This window comes from Pelmatolapia mariae, linkage group LG20, assembly GCF_036321145.2.
Source record: "Pelmatolapia mariae isolate MD_Pm_ZW linkage group LG20, Pm_UMD_F_2, whole genome shotgun sequence".
NCBI lineage: Eukaryota > Metazoa > Chordata > Actinopteri > Cichliformes > Cichlidae > Pelmatolapia > Pelmatolapia mariae.
Window position 1 is genome coordinate 24,713,196 of NC_086244.1, and position 16,232 is coordinate 24,729,427.

The following is a 16,232-nucleotide window of genomic DNA, read 5'->3' on the forward strand; positions in this document are numbered from 1 at the left end:
ATCCACAAAAAACACATTGCTTTGCTGTAAAAAAAAATTTTACTTACAGAATATATTCATTTTTGTTGTTTTGTTTTTTTCCCACAAGTCTACCACATCAAACGCAGGCCCCCAATTTTTTTGTCCTGAATTTTTGTTAGAATTTTCTTTTTAAAACTCTTTGAATTGTACCTTAAATGAGCACTTTAGAAGTAGAGATGATTAATAATGTTTTAAGTGATTCGAAATCTATAAAATGCACAGAAAGTTGTCTTGTGTTATTTTTACATATAGCTACTTCAACACAAGCAATCCAGCAGCACCTCCTGACTGTGTGCTGCTTTCATACAGTGTTTAAAAGCTGCCTGGAGGCTATTGAGAAGAACAGCTGTACACTAACACAAACACACACATAAGACCTTATGGCGTAGCTGGTAGAGATGCTCAGGAGTTTGTCCCAGGGTGCACTGCATCTGTTAGGTATGCACCATTGCCCCGCGTAGTGGGTGCCAAATCTGAGCTCTCTCTAATGACCGACATCTTTCACTGTCCTCACATGCCACACCATTGTGGTGTACCCCCAACCTACACACACACACAGAAAAACAGAAGCTCCTGGCTAATCTAAGCCAGCGTGAAAACATATCTGCCCCCAAATAATGCATTTTTGAAGAAAATGCAGCCTTTGCGTTAAACCTTATAAGTACAAGGAGTACATAATCTTCACTCTTTTTTGGGAAGCATGATACAGTTCACCAGAAGCACAATGGCACCAGAAGCAGGTCTAATCTGATCACACAAAACTGATTAATAGTCCACCACCTATCTGTACATGCTTGAATTGAGTTGGTTTCAACAAAGTCCTGGAAAATATTTTTCATGCTTAGCAACACATACAATGTGGCCTGCTGCTTCCCAATTCCACTCTATGTATTTTCACAGTCTCAGATTGATTTCAGCAGCAGCTAGCGTGAAAGTGGAATGAGAGAGCAAAACATTGTGGTGGATATATAAAGGCAATATTCATCCTTGCAAGTGGAGCTTTATTACACTTTCTGGACTGCAGTTTCATTTGAGTTTGCTTTGAAGCCCTCACAAAGAAATGGGGGGGGGGGATAAATGTACCACATAAGGCTGGCAAGAATACTGCTGAGAACGGCAGAACATTTATCAGCAGACACCATGAAGTTGAACTGAACACATAAACATAATGAACAATTTGATGTAAGTGTTGAACATAAGCTAATGATGTTGTACTGTGCTCAAATGACTGGGTTAAACAATATATACAAAGTCTACAAATCACTCCATATTTACAGTAGAAGTCTTTTGTAGGGTATCCAGTACCCTAGTCTTTTGCCAGCCTCTAAAAGATGCAGCTACCTGGGTTTGAAAAATTTGACAGATTGCAGTTGCAATGGCAAACATCACTGTCACGCTAATGTGACCTTCTTGTGTTCGTGTCCTGAAGATCTTGTTCCACATCATTTCCCAGGAGCGCACTGGGATGAGATATATGCGCATCACAGAGTAAACTGCTTTTGCTAGCATTGAGATGGTGCCTGCTTTGTCTGCTACTTGAAGAAAGGCAGTAGTGTTGGCATGCATGAAGTCAGTATATCCACACTGTTAAGTACCATGTAACCAGAATGCCGCAAACATTGTTTTAAAACATATTCATCATGTGTTTTTTAGCTCTTGTTGTTATTTGTCTTAGCTGGCAACACTGTAGCCCATGAACTTCTCACATGGACAATGAGTGGATACAGCGCAGCACCATCTATTTTTTTATATATTTATTCTATCTATATTATTCATCTATTTTATATATATGTTATATATGTTTTTCAATATAACAGCAAATCATTTTAACAAATTAAGCTTTCAAAATTGAATTAAAAAATACTACATAAAAAATATCATATAATATGAAGTGTTTGGTACAAGCATCAGCTTATTTATAGCATGATATTCAGTTTTTCTGCTCAAATATGACATAACATCAAGTTTGCAGAAATGGTGGATGCTGCAGTACAACATGCTAATGTTGCTAGTAAGTTTGTCTTTTTTTGGTTCAGCAAACCTTGGGGACCTTATATAGACACTTCACCTGAACACTTGAAAGGTCTAATAAAGTACAATTAATCTTGTCTGTAAAAATAAGTCCTTTTTTATAACTTCGCTCTGTTTCACTATGGAAACAGAGCGAAGTGTGACCAACTACAGAAGCTCCAGTGACACCACGTCTGTCTATGACTCCCCTGTCGGGCCATGATCAGGGCGCCACCCCCTCTTTTTAACACAGCCGACCCTCCTTACTCATTCTCCCTTTCTTCTTACTTTGAGCTTCCTCAGCACATCCAGACTAACTTGGTTAGCTGCTTAACAGTTCTCAGGCATCCTGTAGAAGAGTACACTGCCGAATGCAGTTTTCTAGTTCTAGTCTGGATTGTGCTGAGTCCTTCGAAAGAAGTGCACTTATAGTTACGCACTGTGGAACAGCAATCATGTCAAGGTGAGCTGTTCCAGCAGTTCCTGGTTTAAGTTAATAAGGCAGCTGATGTTTGTGTAACTCGGGCTAACACGTTACAGCGAGCCTTTCAGTGTATGGCTAGCATTAGCCTCTTAGTAGGCCAAAAGTCGTGTTAGTTTCACACTAGCTACAGGTTGTTAGTCGACCTCAGGGTTTGGGTTGCTAGCTTAATCGCTTAGCATTAGGTTGTTAGATACATTGGCTAACAGAACTCAACTAACGTGTCACAACAAGCTGAATCATGTACCGACTGGCTCGGATTGAACCCCCACTGCTAGCGCTAGCTACAAACATGTAGTGATGAGCCTGGTGTAACTTAGTCTCACCCCTTCCCATGAAAAATGGCTACGACTTCAACCACTGCGAAGTGTCCAAAACCAAAGGCCATCTCGCCCATGCCTCACATCATGCAGTGTCACAATTTCGGCAGGGACAAGCGATGTCCATCGTTTGTATGGGCACTAAACATGCCAACCCCCCGTCCACCACGAGCTGGACGGACATTAAGGAATAAGAGTCCTCGCTCTTGCCCCCATTGTTCGAGGACCTCCTCGACCAAAACATGGGCAAGCTGGGTGGCGACAACTCTGACTTCCACAACCTGGAGGACACCTTTCCTGCCCAGCAGTCTAGGCCACAAAGTGGAGCCGAAGTTGAATAAATTGGCTACCGCCAAGCTTGATATCCCAAGGCCAACAGCCCAGGATGCTATAAGGGCAGAATGCGACCTGTTTGATGGCAAGAGGCTCCTACTAGCAGCAGCTGTGAGGGGTAGGCAGAGTGGGGCCAGAATGTAGACAGGAGCGGAAGGTCCGCCAGATCAAGGTAGACCTTGCTGCAAGCATTCCTGTGCAGCAGCTGCTACAAAGAGCAAACCATCACACCCCGGAAACAGAAAAAGAAACATTCAGCCTAGCATGCCGGCAACATTCTGTGTCCCTCCTCTCTTCTCCCCCAAAGAGAAGGAAGGTGTTGGAAGGAGTAACCAAATCACTCCGAGTTCAATGTTCAGAGTCTTCGGAAGTTCCCAGTTCACCAGCAGCACTCTCTCAGTCCCCATCTCCTCTAGTTCATGGAGGGAGACTCTTGGACAATTCACACAATGTCACCAAGCTCTCCTAAGCACTTTGTTAGTGTCACCAAGTACAGGCCAGGGTCATCAGACAATTTATTGTGTTTTGGGGGTAACAAAGGAAATAAAGTGTGCATTCCTGTAACCTGGCAGTTTACCAAGGGCAGTCCCCCCCCCCCAATTTCAAAAGAAAAACAAGAGCAGATCAGAGACTCTGGTGCCGTGAATCACCTCACAGGCCTTGGTTTCACAATGAACCTGGAAAAGAGCTACTTGGAGACCGGATAGTGTACACAGTACCTGGGGTTCAGCATAGACTCCATCTCTTATCATGTCACACTTTCAGAATGGAAGATCGTATCCTTCAGTCAATGTCTCTCCCTTTTTCAGCTGGGGAAAATAACATGCGATTCAAACTCTGTCTCGGCCTCATGGCCTCGGTAATATTTGATTTGCATTTGGGGCTGCTTATGATGAGGAATTTTCAGCGGTGTATCACATCTCTACAGGTGTGCCCTCACCGCCAATCTCGGTCACAGTGTAAAAATAACACCGTTATGTATCGTGACTCTCCGGCCATGGAGGAATCCACCAGCTTTTGGTGACTCTGACCACAGATGCATCCCTGTCAGGTTAGGCTGGAATTATGATGGCTCTGGCTCACATAAATGTGCTGGAGCTCCGCACAGTGCTCTTGGCATTGAAGCACTTTCTGCCATGTCTCCGGGTGCAACATGTTTTAGTGAAAACAGACAACTCCACAGTTGCCGTAGCACATGGCTCTTCACCTTATAAGCGACTCACGTGCCAGGTATTCTATACAGGGGAACACACTGTTCGAAGAATGGAGACTGCACCTGCAGGTTATGGAGCAGATATGGCAGAGATACAGCCAGGCTTCCATAGATCTCTAAAACACAAATTGTCCACTGATTTTCTTCCTGTTAGACATAGATGCCCCGCGGTTCATGGATCCGCTGGCCCACCCATGGCCAAACACACTGCATTATGCTTTCCCCCTGCTCAGCTTGATCTCTCCAGCATTAATCAGAGTGAGGGATCAGGGGCTGTCACTAATTTTAATAGCTCCACAGTGGCCATCCAAACACTGGATAGCAGAATCATTCAGCTTCTAACGGATGAGCCAAGGCCACTCCCAATCACAGGGGCCTTCTGTCTTACGCGCACAGGGAGATACACCATCCTATCACTATCACCCACACCAGGTTGAAGTTTCTCTTAAAACTGCTCCGCTGTTGGCTCTAACCACAGCCAACCGAGTTAATGAATTACAGACTCATTCAATTTAACTCTCTTGTTTGCACATGGATCCTGGATTCACTAAAGCATGTTTGAGACCCAACCCAACCTTTGGGTGATGGATATATCATCCAGGTTATCCACAGCAGAGCTGCCAGCATTTCCCACCATCCTGGGCTTTACACAGAGATGTGTCAGTCCAATTGCTGCGAATTTCCGGCAGCAAGCTCGACTACACTACAGACATTTGTGTATTTTAATAAGCTGGATGTTGCTGCATTGTCATCCCTGGCTCAGGCATTGCTGGAATCTAGTGCCTCAGGTCCAGGATCTGAGATCCTTGAGTAGTGCTGGAGCGTAGCTTCAGAGGGCTGGCACAATCTTGGAGTGAGCTATATCTCCCATAGTGAGAAAAAGAGTGTTCTTTGATAACAGAGTGAGGTGTTTCACCAACACTTCCCTCCTTGCTTGAGCACTGCTTAGAATGAGGAGGGGCTGGTTGGCTGTGTTAGAATGAGGGGGCAGAACCCTGAGCATGGTCTGTCGTGGACAGACATGGTGTCATATGAGCTTCTGTAGTTGGTCACGCCAAGGCAATTCCCATAGTGATACACCTCACTCTGTTATCAAAGAACCAGGAATTGTGTTAAATAACCCAAAATTGTTTAGCAAGATAGAACAAAACAGCGATGATCTACCAAATGCCTTCAAAGTTTTTGATTCTGATAGCCTGCAAATATTAACTTTTTAAAGACATGCTAATTTCAGGTAGCTTAAATATGAAATAATTAGATTATTTCATATTTAAGCCACATTAATACAACTAGTACTTAAAAGCTTCTGATAAGGCATACAAAATAGCCACTTGGTAAGTGTACAAACAAGTCTTACTTTCCTCCAAGCACATCTAACAGTGCTGTACCATCAGTTCAGCATCAAGAAGGTGTTCGACCGTATATTTGGCTATTTGTTCATGACAGCATTACCTTTTATTTGCAAACAAGCAAACAGACAACAGTAGAGAGAAAATATGATCATCCACAGCCCTCAGAAAGTTTCAAAAATGGCAAATAAATTCACAACAAACATTTTGTCATATTAAAAAGATATATCACACACTGCATTGATTTCAACACACATTTATTCTGAAAGTGATAATTATTATTTCTTGTAAAAGTTTTGACATCATTGATTTAATCCAGTGTCTAACATCTGGTCTAATTCTTTAAACAATGCAATAAGCTATCTCATAGCTTATTGCATGTTCTTAATTTCATCACAAACTCTCACACCTAGTAATGGAACATAGTAATGGAATTTAAAATGGAAAATCTGTATTTCTCACTTTATGGATGTGGTGCTGCAGTCTGAGGTACTTAGTTGTGCTCTATATTATTCTGATGCCTTCTGTCTTTGTTCCATGCCAAACAACACCATGTAATCAATACAGGTCAGGATTGATTGATACTGATCCCCAGTGTCCTATGTAAGTAATCGTTTGTCACTTGCTCACTGCTCAGCATTGCCTCTATGCCATCCGCACATTAGGCACTGCTAATTTACTGTAGTCATTTAATGTATGTGTCACTATTACTGTTCCAATACACTAACACACAGGGAAGTTATAATAAATTTAATCACGTATATGCACGGGTTTTAGTATGCATATCAGACAAGATCTGTTAATAATACTCATGTGTGTTGCTACATTGCTATTCAGTTACAATTGTACTCCTCCACCCTGCGTTGTGTGCATGTGTTAGTTGCTTGCAAGTGCAGGTGAAGGTCATCATGAGGAGGGGCCACTGCTGTCCCACTGAGCCAGAGTTGGCAGCGCTCTTACAGTCTATAAGAAGTGTTGTACAAACAGGGCATGTTGAAGGACTCCATAAAGTACAGTAAAACTAAATGTGTTTATGTGGGTGTGTGTAAGTTTGCACAGCTGAAGTAGAAGCAAAAGGGGTGACTTGGGACAAAAACTGTCAGCAAGAGCACCAAGTGCAGGGCGTTGTGCTATAGCCAGCGGAACTATTTTTGCGGGTGTGGGCTTAACACTTGCTCCAAACACTGCGGTGTCCCAAGATCGGCTTCCATGTATTCTGTAGTGCTGTAGCTGCATCCTATCCATTATTAAAGCAGAGGGATGGAGGGAGTCAAGAGACTTTGAGAGAAAAGGCGAGAGGGAAGGAGAGAAGATTAACTGAGGGAGATGCAAAGAAGTGCATAAACGCATGGGTGAAAATATTGACAAAGGAAAGAGTTGACAGAAAGGTTTGGGGAAACAAAGTGACAAAAGTGAATGAAAGAAAGAAAGGAAAGTATAATGAATAAAGTAGAATTACCTGAGCATGCAGCAGTTTAGGACATATAGACACATACATGGAGGGATTTGTGATTGATGGCACAGCTGTAATGACAACGATGTTCATTTTCCTATTGACAGCATTTCTTTATAAGAGCAATCCTTACCTACAGCATGCAGGGTGGATCCAGACAAAAGGCTATGTGATTGATGCCGACAGCTGCAAATCACAGACAGTCCTTCACACGGTGCTGCGCGCGTTAATGTGCTTAATAGTACTAGTTCCGCCCCTTTACCAAGTTGGCTAATCTTTACTCTCTGTATGCAGTCAAGTCTGGTGCACGCCAGGTGAACAATCTGTCATAATTACAAAAATCTGTGTGTGTATATGCCTGCTTGCATGTGTGTGTGTGTTCATTAATGTCCTGTGCAGCCACAGTGAGATCCTCTTTATCTGCAGGGCAACAGAGGCAGAGCCAGAGCTGAGCCGCCGATGACAGATGACAGTGGATATTTATCTTCAAAGTTCACATTCATCATCCCAGCAGCACCAAGCAAACACTAGGTGTGTATATGTTTGTTTGTCCATCTTTTGCGGAAATGTCAGGAACTGGACACAAAAATTAGCTTCTTTGCAAATGCAAATCAGGAACTAAATCAAATATATATACAGATATATTTTATAAATCAACTTAGAGAGAATTTGGGGATAACTCAGTGATGTAAACCACACAACAAGCCATCAAAAAGCACTTGATTTTTCTAAGCTCACAAATACAATGTCAGCAGTTTAGCTCTTTAAGAATTTAAGTTCTTTAATCTGGTAGCAAAGGGACCTCACTCCTTGCTCCTGAGCTCTCTACAGTAAAGAAAGGGTGTTTGATTCATAGTGGCTTTTCTCAAGCTTTTCTCACCAACAAAGCACTAATTACAGTATGAGTGAGTGGTTGTGTTGGCTAAAGCGGGCCAGCTAGGACATGAAAGGATAGCAGCACAGGCTTCACTCCTGTCTGCTAACGCTGTAATTAACTCTGTGACACGACATTCCTCTTTCTTTTCCCTGCTCTTTCTCTTTCTCGCTTACACACACACACACACACACACACACACACACCTTTACATATCTATCTTTGTGAAGACATTCACAGAGGCTAGTCCTTTAACCTAACCTAAACAATCAACTGAGGCTTTGGCCAGACTGCAGGGAAATAAAATTAATTTAAGAGGGACTGTCTGTACTATTATTCACAAATAATTCTAACAGATTTATGAATCCAGACCCTTATTTGCATAAAAAGATGGACCAAGTGAGCATGATTTCTTGTAAAGCCTCTTGTAAAGCATTTTTTAAGCTAGTTGCGATATTGAGATGGGAGGGTCGAGCATATAGTTCAAGTTAATACTAGTTTGGCAACAAAGGTACATCTGTAGTGTGTATGAATGCATTGCACAGACACAGTTATCTTCTAATTATCTGATAGGGTCACAAATAAAATACTAAAATTACACTCACTAAAACTATAGCACAGGTTTCTAGGACATGGTGTCAGTGCAGGAATCTATATACTGTGTCACAGAACTGGATTAAAATAATTAAACAAGTCACCAGCGCTACAGACACGGAGTGCCTCAATTTGGCGCCAATCTCAAGTGGCCATTCAAGGAACAGCAGTTCTTGGCAGTGCAACATTGGCTTCACTTTCAGCACCGCATCTCACACTAATGACTGTGTGTTGCTGTTTTAACATAGGCTCCAGAAAGTTAGTAGCTATGGCACTATTCCCTTTATTCCACATCAGAAGATATCGCTTGTTAGATTGTATTGTTCCTTCTAGCTTTACCTATACATACTTTTTCCTGTGCCAACGGGCAATTTATTTTAGCTCAGGATGAGTAGTTTGGAGACAAAATTAGAGAAGCAAGGTGGAGATGATTTGGACATAGGTGAGAAGAAGGAGGATGTATAGTGAATATATTGAACAAATTAATATGGATTGAATATGGATTTGCCAGGCATAGGGAAAAGAGGAAAAACCCCAGAGGAGGTTCACAGATGTAATGAAGGAGGACATGTAAAGGGCTGGTGTGACAGAGGAGGATGTTATGTATAGGATGAGCAGTCCCATTAAGACTGACATATCAGTCTCAAGCTAATGGGACAACAAGACTGTGGCTTCATAACAGGATAAACCAGTGGATGATGTCACTGTAGCTACATCCATTTCTTATACTGTCTATGCCCTGAGCCAATTCTAGTCTTAACCATAACACCAAGCCTTATCCTTCAAAAAGCTGTTTGAAGGGTGTGAAAAAGGAAAAACTGAGGGAAAAGGTCCTCGCTTTTTTTAAAATGCCTTCCCCTGATCTGAAACTCAAACTGGTCCTCACAGGGGTATTCAGACCTGTCCACACACACGCATCACTTTCTCACCTCTTGCCATCTAGGAGCAGCGAAGGAGTCAAATTTAGCAAGATCACGCTTTGGTCAATGAGAACAAGTGAGGGTGGGAGAGGGAAGCGAGGAAAGAGATGGGAGGGTTAGGGGGGGTAAGGGAAAGCGGGACAGTCATCAGTACACACCCTTACACACTCCCTTCTCTCACCTCATTGCCAGCCATGCTGAACCAAACCTGACAGCTATTCAATTTTCCCAAAGCTAAATCTAATCTGCAGCCGTCTCCCCCTCACTGACACAGTGTTACACTGGAACGCCTCAGTCATCACCCACCCTTGGCAGCAGACTGGCACCATCATGCATACTTCAACCACAAACACACACACACACACACACACACACACGCACACACACACACACACGCACATGCACATAGAAATAGAAAGTCAAATAGAGGGCAAAAAGAGACAAAAATAAAAGTGCTCTTCAAAATAAGTAATAGCAATATTTTTTCTTCTGTTTTGGATAGTCAAGTGAAAGCTTACATAAGCCACAATTTTAGAAAAACTTTAGTCAACCCAAACCCCTCAGGACATTTTTCAAAGTTTATAAAACAAGCTGATAATATTCACATATCTAAATGCTGTTTTAAAGCCTTATCTACAAATGTAATTCTGAACGATAATTACCATGGCCCTTAATTTCTGCTGCTTAATAAATAATGTAGTCACAGTTATAGATACTTGTTATTATCCAATGTGTAATTTGGGTGTATTTGCAGAATTTAAACATTAAAAATCTCTCCATAAAATTCCAAAAAGAGTACTATGGCTATTGGAATACCCGTTGGGTGTATTAAGAATTTCATTCCCACTTTAGCAACTAACCCGCTGCTAACAAAGAGACCGTTTTCTTTGTAAACATAGAAATGTCCATTCATGTATGAAAAAAGGTTCTTCTTCTTTTTTTTTAAAATGAAAATTACACAACATTTGTAGAATAAATAAAAAATGCTAAATGAAATTAAAATTATATAAGTTATAGTCAGTCATGCTGTCCTCCAAATAAGCAATTAATTTGAAATGAGGGTTTAAAAATGAAATATATTTTTATATATACAGATATATATCGAATCATTTCCATTTCAAAAGTAGGCAATTAGTCATGCTGTTAAAACTGGTTAGTGTGACTAAAATTTTAATTTGAAATAAAACCATAATTTTTTCTACAAGTTGTAAAACATCCTTCAGAAGATCCCGATATAGCACTGAATGACATAAATGATCATTTGTGTTTTTATTAATGTGTTCGTTAGATTTTTGAAAGCTTATGTCAAATAAACCGCTTGGTACTGGCTTGTAATACAAGTGTATACAAAGCAGAATTTACTGATGTATGATAGCATTTAATCACATATCGTATTTGTTTTGTAAATATCAAACTGGAAAGTTTTAATTTCCAAACGTTCTTGACAATACTTCACCAAAATAAGGAGATTTAAGAAAAGCTTTGCACAGTGTGTGCTGCTGGGATGGAAACTACAAGATGAACACTGTCACTATGTATATCATATAAACACACATATTTCATCTTTCTTGAAGATTAGTCCATCCATCAATTAAATGAATTCTATTAAGATAACTGAAATAATCCCAGCAAAACAAATTTTTTGCTGTTTTTTATCCTCCTCCTTAACTTTTTCTCTCAATTTTAAAGAGACACATATGGAGCATGTTTCTCCCTGACTGGAGAACTTAACAACTATTTTCTTTTTGAGGAGCCACTTAGCTCAGTCTTATTCAACTCATTCTTGAGGATTCTTGTCAACTGACATGTCAGTGCCTTAAACCATTAAGCCCTTCTGTAGTAAGAGTAAATGATGTGGCATCGTTGTATAAAAAAACTATACGTGCACCCACACACAGACACACACACTCTTCTTCCCCACCCAAGCAAATCGGTTCCAGCGTAGTCTTGTCACACATCATTACACCTTCACGTCACCCTCTGCTCTTTTTCTCTGTGTATGTGCCTCTGTGTGAGAGATGGTGTGTGCATGTGCAACTGAGCACGCTTAACGTACTTTAGGTATGCTAACTTAACGCACACGGTGCAAGCACGTACCCTGTTGCCTACTCCTCGCTCTCAGATTCAGCTTATGCTTTTAAAAATAGGATCGCAGACGTGCATTAGGAAACTTCACACAGCCACAGTGGCAATCCTGCTGCCTGATCATTTTTCTTGGATCTTCCATTACCAAAAGGCTTGAAGTTATTTCAGCCTCGCATAATGTCCCACTTCTCTGATTCCAGAAAGCCATAACATCAGTGAGCTGAAAACTGGTCCAGCCAGCCAACAACACGCACACAGACGCAGCCATCGCAGCCAGCCTGGCTCTTATAGACAAGTTGCTCAATGATACATGAAATTAAAGATTTCAACAAAATAGCAGTGAAGAGGGTAAAACACACAGAGCTAATTCTAACTATCAGTGGGAGATGGTTAATGTGTCTCAAACAGAAATCTCCTTTCCTTTATATCTGTGTGTGTGTGTGTGACTGTGGTTACGAATACAGCTACACTGCGCTGAACATGCACCGCTAGTATGCATATGAGAAGATGAGTCGCTAATACTGGATTTGTAACAGACTGAAGGCATTATTGATCATAGCTTTTTTTCTTCTTCACACAAGCACACACACATGCGTCCTGACTGGTATAACCTTGAAACAAGAGCTGTTTCCGCTGGATATAGGAAGGGAGCGATGACGTGGGAAGGGATGACAGATCAGAACCGCAGAAGAAGGACAAAGGATAAATGTGCTCCCAACTGATTTTTTTATTCCCAACAAATCAGTGTCTTTGAACTAAAGTTGAAATTTCTCAAATAGCTAGGATTTGAATTGATGAAGCTCAAATCCTTTTGAGAATCATACTAAAAAGCCACCCATTTGAAGTCATAAACCTATTTAAAAATTATTCTAGAAATTTGTTTTTATTCTCACTGAAATTACTGAAAAGATCTATATGAATTATTTCTGGCAATATTAATTTAGTATACTAGTGTATTTGAATTAGGGCTGTTACTCAGTTAATTAAGCAGGAATTAAGTTAACTGTTGCTAGGCTTTGTACTATTAATTATGATTAACAACACTTGTGCACTTCTGTAGAATATCTCTTATTAAGGATGATTAAATAGGAAGTCAAATCAAGCATCAAATTAAAGCAGAGTCAACACAAAGGAAGTATCGAATTCAATTAGCAGCATTTTAATTTGACACACAAAGAAGCAGCATGAAGCACAATAGGTGCAACACTTTAAAAACTGTTAAAAAACAAAGTGTAAATGCCGCTGATCAGTATTTCCTCTTTATGGTACTTCTGTGCAAGGGTAATTAAGATTAGCGTACTGTTTAGATTATATTCTGTACAAAAAAGTAATTAGGAAACTTTAAAATTTGCAATTTGTCCACTAGAAACTATTTCTTTCTTCGTGCTGGTTTGATGGCGAAGATGGTGCTGAACCGAAAAAGCAGCATGTGTGCGACTCATACAGAAGTATTGTCATTTCCAAGGGAGTTTAGTTACGCTAGGGTCAGAAAGATAACTGAAGAGAGGCTGAGTCCATCTGTCCTCTGCCTAGGGGAAAAACACACACACACACACACGCACGCACACACACACACACACACACACACACACACACACACACACACACACACGTACGTTTTGGTCTTTTCTCTTCACTACCATCCTCGTCTCAGTGTACAACACTGTACATCCTTCATTCTTTCTGCTTATTTAAAAGCATATGCGCCCTCAAGGTACATGTGCTCCCTTCTCAGCATTCTTGGACAAAGGGTATTGGACTAGACTGGACACACAACATGGCATAATAGATGGGATGATGTGACTTGTTAGCAAAACTTACAGGTGTGTATGTATGTGTGCATTTACACATCCTGCACATCCTGTGGGACTGTGCAAGTGGACACAATTGCATCATAACAGTTTAGTGTGGAAAATGCACTTTCCTGACAAAGTGGTCGCCAAGTCTTTTCTTTGCTCAATTAACCCAGAGGCCTTAATTTGCATTTCATAAAGAGGTCATTACTCTGTAGGAGGGTTATCTTCTTTTTGGAGGCAGAAAAAAAAAAGATGAAAAGGGGGAACAGTTTTTATCCTGTCAAAAAGATAACACCACTCAGCTGCCTTATCAGCAGCTGATGAAATCCATGCTGTAGGCCCACGTATAACTATGTGACTGTGCACTTGAATCTTGAAACGTGTGGCCACGTACGTTGGGCGTGGAACTGTAAATGACACACGCGGCTCCCGTTTTTTTTTTTGCTCCACGTCAGACCTCCAGCTTGGCCTGTGTGACACCTTACAGCAGAGTGGTTCTTTGCACCCAGCAGAGTCCTGAGATAGTGGCCACATGTGTAACATTTTGTCTGACTGCCCACTGAGAGGTTAGTTTCAACTTGGCCTTTTATCCACTAATTATCCATTAGCCAGTTTTAACTCAAGCTTCATAAAGTGGTCCTCCATTAGGGAAATTTGCATTCCATCATAACTCAAATCTTGCATTAATGCCACAAAGCAGAGTGGAAGAGCGACGAAAAGAGATTGCAGAGAGGCATAAAAAGAGGTAAGGGGGTGTTACATGTGTGAGAAATATTCAGTTGCTTAGCTTTTTTTTTAATGCTTTTTTTCTGACAGTAAACTTTTGTGTGTGTGTGTGTGTGTGTGTGTGTGTGTGTGTGTGTGTGTGTGTGTGTGTGTGCATGAACGCAGTGCTTGAGAAATGACACCTATTTAAATGGCGTGTGTTCCGAATATGCTTTTAAATCCATGCTTACACAGTCAAAGTGCATTACTGATTCTCAAGTGGCTAAAAAGCACAGATCCTGCCGTTTAAGAGCAGAAAAGTGACATTTCTCTCAACTCGAAAATTACCCAACACCACTCAGTTTCTCTCACAAGCGTTATGTTTCACATCTACCCAACAATTCAAAAAGAAGGTATTTTTAAGCTTTTAAATAAACAGTCTGCTGCAGAATCACATAAATGCAGTTTTGGACAAAGTGAAGTTTGTGTACTGGGTATATTCACTCCTCTGTACTTCCCCAAAAATGCAAATCTTTTTTTTAAATAATAAAAAACATATTTACAGTTGTTAAAAGACTCTCTTTTAACAACCTTGTCTTTCTTTTAGTGTTCACAGAAAAGAAAAAAACCCTACCTAAGGTAAACCATCTGGAAATTTGAATATTGTTTAAAGCTTCAAGGGTGTACTTCTGTTTTGACGCCTGAAGAGTTGAGTTCTGATAATAAACCAGCTCACCTTCTGCAGCAGCTGCGACCCAGAATACTTTGCTGAGATGGACTTCATCTCCCCACCAAACGCTGATGCCCATAGCTTCACCCTGCAGATATTAAAAAATAGGCACAGTGCACACAGCCAAGCCAGAAATGAAAAAAAAAAAACAAGTTAATAAATAAATACGATTAAAGTGAAGATAAAGTTGTTTGTTTTTTGTTTGTTATATAGTGGCAAAAATATATATATACTTAAAATAAAATAACAAGACTGAAACGATGAGGACACACTGCCGGGTTTTTTTTTTCTTTGTCTTTGTATAAAGTCTTGCTTTGAAACCACTTTGAAACAGCACTTTTGTGTAAAAGGACATCTACTTACACAGATGGAGGGATGCTTTGGTGGGTTCCTCCCACCCCCGTGACCCTGATGCTTAGAGTTGAGAAAAGTAAGAGGAGCCACGTAGACCCAGCACTGAAAAGCACACCGCTCCGATCCACCTGCATCTTGGGCAAAAATAACGCCCCTACGCGCTCAGAGCGAGTTTTGAGCTTATGCTGCCACCGTAGAGATTTTTCCCTCCAGAGAATCCAAATTTTAAAATAAAAATAAAATGGGGAGCTTAAAAGTCACCTGTGCTGACTGACTAAATTATTCATGGCAACATGTCCAGCTGTTCGGCTGGCGTGGGACGCGGATGAGCGATGCGCTTTGGCAAACGGCAGAATCCTCAGCTGTGTGAGTTATCCAAAGTGCTGCGGTGTGGCCCCGCTGACCGGCGAGGTGCACCCCGCTATGAAGAGCGACGGAAAGTGGAGCTCGTGTTCACCGGCACGGAAAGTCCTCTCGATCGCTTAGATTGGCCGACCTCAGCCACGGAGAACACAGAGTGGAGGTTCTGGGGGGGAAGCGGGGAGATCATCAAACGATGCAGCGCACAAGAGCACGCCCACTCCTATTGAATGAAGCGACTGGTCTTCTCTCTCACTTTCTCTCTCTCTCCCGCACTCTGTCTGGTGCGCGCTCGGAAACACACACACACACACACACACACACACACACACACACACACACACACACAATCTGAGGAAAGGCTACAGAGGATGCCGTTGTTGTTGTTGTTGTTGAATTGCGCCATACTTAGGACTTGCCCCTGTCGTTCTCCCTGTCTTCTTCATTCACAGGCTCTAATACAGGGCTATAATAGCTATAGCCTTTAGCTTTCATGTCAGATCAAGTCATGCGCTGTATGCCCAGTTCACTGAAGCAGGAATTACTGCTAAAGTGCTGATGAAAGTGGGAGAACAAAAAAGAAAGTGTGTATGTTTAAAAAAAGACACAGTAGGAAATGGGGGTGTCTGGCCCC

The 16,232-nt window shown here is 41.3% G+C and overlaps 1 protein-coding gene across 1 annotated transcript in view; it reads right to left on the bottom strand.

The window, feature by feature from the left end:
* Positions 1–15,804, bottom strand: part of cacna2d3a (calcium channel, voltage-dependent, alpha 2/delta subunit 3a) — a 118,230-nt gene extending 102,426 nt beyond the window's left edge. The window contains exons 1-2 of the mRNA XM_063463205.1: positions 15,248–15,804; positions 14,891–14,972 (exon numbers count right to left, since the gene is read on the bottom strand). Of these exons, the coding sequence (XP_063319275.1) occupies positions 14,891–14,972; positions 15,248–15,372 (207 nt within the window). The 5' untranslated portion in view covers positions 15,373–15,804. The remainder of the gene's footprint in view (positions 1–14,890; positions 14,973–15,247) is intronic.
* Between the last annotated feature and the right edge of the window lie 428 nt (positions 15,805–16,232).